This window comes from Labeo rohita, unplaced genomic scaffold (genome assembly GCF_022985175.1).
Source record: "Labeo rohita strain BAU-BD-2019 unplaced genomic scaffold, IGBB_LRoh.1.0 scaffold_157, whole genome shotgun sequence".
Lineage (NCBI taxonomy): Eukaryota > Metazoa > Chordata > Actinopteri > Cypriniformes > Cyprinidae > Labeo > Labeo rohita.
In genome coordinates this window covers 42,195-48,296 of record NW_026127747.1, presented here as the reverse complement: position 1 = coordinate 48,296, position 6,102 = coordinate 42,195, and the positions used below count along the sequence as shown (strand labels likewise).

At 40.4% G+C, this 6,102-nt stretch overlaps 1 protein-coding gene across 1 annotated transcript; it reads right to left on the bottom strand.

Annotated features, from left to right (window-relative positions):
* Positions 1-1,275: 1,275 nt before the first annotated feature.
* Positions 1,276-3,780, bottom strand: LOC127158562 (uncharacterized; the record flags this gene model as incomplete). The annotated part of the gene is made up of 1 exon (XM_051101645.1): positions 1,276-3,780. A coding segment is annotated over one exon (1,815 nt), but the record flags the coding sequence as incomplete, so codon positions are not given.
* Between the last annotated feature and the right edge of the window lie 2,322 nt (positions 3,781-6,102).

Here is a 6,102-nt window from a genome sequence, read left to right as displayed (position 1 = left end):
TAACCTGGTTAAGGTCCAGGGTAGAGAGTCTGATCAACCAACCAATATAAAGAAATAGTTGTACCTTTATTCACACATGACTAAATTTCAATCTGACTAGGCATCAAACCTCCAACAGCAGTATAAACAAATACATTAAAGGCATTCTATAAAAAACCCACAATTCATAAAACTCCACTCAAAGTGCATACATCACTTCATTTAAACACACGTGTATTAACAGCAAAAGAGCACAACAAGCGTGGAATATCACACGTGTACTGCTGCGAGTTTTCTACACAGGTCTTCACACAATTTACTTCACTCCCCCCCACATAAACAAACCCCACAACACAATACAATCACAAACAATAATAAAAACCACACTTCCCTCGTCCGGTGGCCATCGAGACCCCCCCGTCGACTCCTGAAGTAGTGTCCGTCTGTCGATTCGATGTCCGTTGCTCTATGCCGTGAATCCGTGTTGCTCATATAAACCGGCGTCCCGGCATAACGCGCACACAGTCTCTACCACACTATGCTTTCCTCCACATCGATCTCTGTCCAACAGTTTGATAGTTCACAGACCACTGTTCAATCACTTAACTTGTCCTGCGCAGGATCCACAAACAATAGTCAAGCAAGCCTGCCCCATCCGTCTTGTCTGCTCCTTATATCAACTTACTCCATTTCAATCGCCCAGGTGATCGACATCATTAATCAAAGTGCCACTCACGCACCACTTGACGCTTTGTCACAATACTTCGTAGTCTAGTGTTTGCAACTTCACTCATGTTTTTTGTCGCCAAAGGACAAAAAACATGAGAAATGTACGAACGCCAGACATGAAGTTGGCGTGGAGGAACGCGCATTCTCACGTTAATTTCACTGTTAGTAAATCCGACCGTGAGCGTGAAAACTGGCGTAAGCAAAGTTTTTGTGCGTACGCACCTTTGACACATGAGGCCCCTGGTCTCCCTTATATGTGTTAAGCAGTGAAATGGGATTAACTGTGCATGAAATGTATTCAGTCATCATTTAACAGCTGTAGGTGGCAAACTGAGAGTCTGTAACTAGAGAAGTATGCAGAAGAAAAGGTGAGTGGAGTGTGTACTAAAAACTGTCAAGAGGTAAATTTAGCATAGGTTCCTATAAAGGTGGCAGTACAGTGTCACTTCTAGGTAAAAGAAACCACAGTCAGACTAGAACATGATGATGATACTGTGACTAGCTGTGTGTTTTGCTAAAAATATACTCCTACTAAAGTAGGTAGAGAATAACTATTAAATACTACATGATGCTTCAGATAGTGAATTTAATATTTTATTTCCCTCGCTGGGACAGAAATGTCAGGTTTTACTATCCTTGTGGGGAAATTTGGTCCTTACAATGTATGCAAAAAACCAAACACACAAAAAGTATTTTAAGAAGGTAAATGTTTATTGAAAAAACGCAAACAATTATTAAATAGCGGTATTTAAAATTGCATATTACATAACCACGGCAAAGTGCACCATAATGAATGCAAATATTCTGATAACTATTAGAGTGACAGAAAGAGGACAGTACTTTTAATGAGCATGACTTTAAACAGACTGCTAGCATCCGTTCTATACATTAATGGCAAGATAATATTCAGTAGAAAATTAAATCTTTTTCAGAATGCTGTATTTTTTAGATGATATTATAAAATCCTCAAATAAAATATTAAAATAAAATAATAAAAATCAGCTTACCTATCCTTATTGGAAAGTGTTTAAAGAATGCTTTTGTTCTGATCAACAACAGATATTCAGACCAACAGCATTTTAATGACCAATTTTGTTCTGCCAATATATATATATACATACATATATATATATATATATATATATATATATATATATATATATTTACAATAAAAAGAAGCAGCTATTGTGTCTCTGAGAAGCATATAACCTTATTCTAACCTTATTCATGTCAGGGCATAAATCAAGTAAGGATATCCTACAGTAAAACACATTTATCCTCATACTTCTTATTCAGCTCATCAACCTCTTTTTGATGTCTCTCTCCCATTTCTTTCATTTTTTCATTCAGATTTTTCTCTTTTTGCTTTGAGAGTTCGCTCAATACGCTGTACTGGTTTTCATGCTCATAACATGCTTTTTCATGCTTTAGCTTGAGCTCCTGCATCTCTGAATCATGTTTAAACATCAGAGTAAGAAAGTCTTTCTCATATTTCTCTCTGAATTCATTGAATTCTTCTGCATGTTTTCTGGCCTCATCTTCATACTTTCTTTTCATTTCTTTTAATTTTCTTTCATGTTCTTCCTCCATTTCTTTTCGTTCTCTCTCTTCCTGTTCTCGTCTGGCTTTATCTTCTCTCTTTCTCTTCTCCTCCTCCTCTTTACGCTCTCGTTCAAATGCTTCTTCGAGCTTTCTCAGTTTCTCTCTCTCTTCCTCTCTCCTTGCCTTCTCCTCTTTCACTCTTTTATCCCATTCCTCCTTCCATGATTTTTCCCATTCTTCTTTTTGTTTTCTCATCTCTATTTTGCTGTTCTCATACTCTCTCTCTATTTTCTTTCTTTCTTTAAGCTCTTTTTCAGTCCTCTCCTTCTCCTTTTCTTCTCTTTTCATTTTTTCTTCTTCAAATTCTTCAATCATTTTCTTTTCTTTCAGCTCCCATTCACTCCTCTCCTCTTTAAGTCTCATCTGGTATCCTTCCTCATGTTTTCTCTTAAGTCTCATTTTATGAAGTTCCTCCAGTTCTCTCTTCTCTCTTTCATACTGCTCTCTATATTCCTGATCTCTCTTCTGTTGCTCTTTCTCCAATTTTATCCGTTTTTCTTCTAATTCTTGTTGTTTTCTGTTCCATTCCTCCTGTTTCCTCTCCTCTTCATTTTTTCTCTGCTCTTCCTCTTCTTGTCTTTCTCTCTTCTCCCTCTCTTCTTGTTCATCTCGTCTTTTAAGTTCATTTTGCAAGAACTCTTCCTTGAGTGTGAGTTCTTCCTCCTTTACCTTTCTCTCTCTTTCCATTTGCTCTCTTTGTTCTGCTATTCTCCTCTTCATCTCTGCCATCTCTATCTCATGTTTGTCACGTAAACATTTGTTCTCTCGTTCCATCTCTTCTTTCTTCTCCTGTAATATTCGTTCCATTTCCAGTTTTATGGCAGCTTCTGCTTCCTGAAACATCTCATTGGTGTAACATCCTCCTCCATTCTTTTCAACCATACTGTTGATTCTTTCCAGCAAGTCAATGATTTGATTAGAATCACCTTGTTTTGTGTTGTCAATCACAAGATATCTTCCTCCACAATCTCTGATCAGCTTCTTCATATGTGGATCTGTATCTTCCAGACAGCTCTCAATTGACTGATCTTGCAGCTGATCACCATGGGTGAATATTATGATGCTAAACATTCCAGCATTCTTCCCAAAAGTTTCCTTGATCAGGTTCAGAGTTTCTTTTTCTTCACCAGTGAATCTTCCAATTCTAAGCACCAGCAGGAACACATGAGGTCCTGGAGAGAGGAGACTGATGCACTTCAGTATCTCTTGCTTAACATCCTCTGTAGGGAGTTGTGTGTCAAAAAGACCCGGAGTATCAACAACAGTGACTGGATGTCCATTAACAAACCCCTCTTCCTTCTGACACGAGAATGTTACAGATTTAAAACTGGCTTGAGATTTAAATGCCTTTCTTTTGAGTATAGTGTTTCCTGTGGCACTTTTCCCATTTCCAGTTTTTCCAATAAGCACAATCCTCACACAACTTGTGCTTGATCTCTCAATCTCAGCTATGTTGACAGAGAAGAGAAATGTAAATATACGTACATATTAAATATGACTTTAAAACCTCTCCTTGCTGTAAAAAGAGCGTGAATTAAATAATACAGAACATTAAATAAAGTCCCCCTGTAGTTAAAATCTTGTTTTAATGTTGTTTATTTGTCAATGTGTTGTATACCTTCAGACAAACCATGTGTCAATCCATTAATCAACACCATTGCTGAGTATTTTATCCTAAAAACTGTAGTTTCCCAAAGGCTGTCTCAGAAATGCAGTTTGGAACAAACAAACTGAGACAAACAAAAAACAAATTGAGCTGTTAATGGAAAATAAATGCATGCAATCTTTTCCCATCATGTTTGGACTTAATGTGTTCATAACATTGTCAAATGCATTCTGGGTTTGGAAAGTGAGAAATGCTCTGATAAAACTTTAGTTTGTGTTTGGACTATGCAAATAACTTCCACAGGAGAAAAGAAGGGTGGGCAACCATGTGTCCCCCCACTCTAATGGGACCAGCCAATCACAGCACGGAAATGGAGAAGTGCCAAATTGCAATCTGCTCCTTATCGGAAGGGGATAAAGGTACCCTTCCAAAAGACACTCCTTGTTCTAAGTCTGAGCCCTGCGGGGGTGAGACAATAGCAGAAACACCAACGTTCTGAGTCTGCTACCTGTGAAGGAAGCAGACTCCTTCTGAGTCAGTTCTGAGTCTCCGGCCGGTTACAAGGAAGGCAGCAACAGACACAACCGCTCTGAGTCTTTCAAGCAGAGAGACCATAACAAATAACCAGTTCTGAGTCTGCAACCTGCAAGGCTGAGACAACAACAGATACCAAGTCAGAGTCTCCAGCTTTTGAGGCAGCAACAGATGCAACCATGTTCTGGGTCGTTCAGAGTCTTCGTCCAGCGAGACAACAACAGATGCAGCATCCTGAGTCTCCATCCTAGAGAGACAAAGTGGACTGACCAAGTTCTGAGTCTCTAGCCCGGAGAGGCCTCAAAGTTGAGGTAGGAAGGAGCCACAGAGAGGGCCTGGAGATCCCCCACTCTCTTAAGCAAGGACAAGACTAGAAGGAGATCCGTCTTTATTGTAAGATGAAGATTGGAGATCTCTTAAATAGGATCGAAGGGAGGTCTATAGAGAGCCTTTAGCACCACGGCAAGATCCCAGGGAGGGACACAGGGTTGTACCGGAGGCCACAGTCTCAGCGCACCACAGAGGAAATGTGTAATCATGGGGTTGGCCACTGAAAGGCCACCAAGAGGTGTGTGGTAGACCAAAAATCACAAAGAGGTCCACCTGAGCCTGGCCAAACACTCTACAAATTTGCTTCACCACCTCGGTGTGAAGCATCTATTCCCCAGTCCTCGGCCCCTGTCTCGACAGGATGTTTGCTCAGATATTGAGATGCCCAGGGATGAGAACTGCTCTCAGCAAGAACAGACCTCCTTGGTGGTTGATGTAGTAGACCACCGCTGTGTTGCCGGTTTGCACCAACACATGGTGATCTCTTAGGTCCGGGAGGAAGTGTTTCAGAGCAGAAAACGATTTGAGACACGACTTGCTTTACGGTCAGTATCTTGAACTTCAGCTGCATGACCGCACGGTTCAGCTGACGCAGATCTGAAATGGGACGCAAGCCCCCATCCTTCTTTGGAACAATGAAGTACTGGCTGTAGAACCCAGACTCCCTGCAGAGTGGTGTGCGTTTGTAGCTCCCTGGAGCTTAGTTTTTTTCTGTAGAAATCTCTATCTTACTATTAATCTCAGTTGTTTCAAGTGATAAAATATAGCTTTGTTCCCACCAGATCTCTGATATTATCCATCAAACTAATCTGACTGATCTGATCGTTCACTTTTATTCTATAACTGTGAGTGCAACGCCATGCTCTGCTTTGGCATTCCATTTGCCTGGCATTCGCGTTTCTACTCAAGTCTTTACTCGTGTCTACTACCGCTTTCCTTTTTCCCTCACTCTTGTTGATCGCTTGTTTTTATTCTACAACCGCCAGTGCAGCATGCCTGCAGCACATTAGCCGCTTAGCTTGCCATTCATGTTTCCTTTCTCATTTCCACGTTTACAGCCGTTGTTGTTTTCTCCCCCTGCCTTTCTCTTCACGAGTTCATCAAACAACAGTGGTGAGTTGAAATCGTTGTACAACCACGTTGAGTAATGGCTTCTTCTCCTTTTCTGGTTGTTTGCACCACCTGTCATATGCATAGCTTATTGATCTCTGTTGGCAGTGAGGGATTCACATGATAAATGCATGGAAAAAGTTAGGCTGACAGAGAAGAAAATTAGAGACACACATCCCAACTTTAATTGAGAATAGTAAGAATGTGAAGGC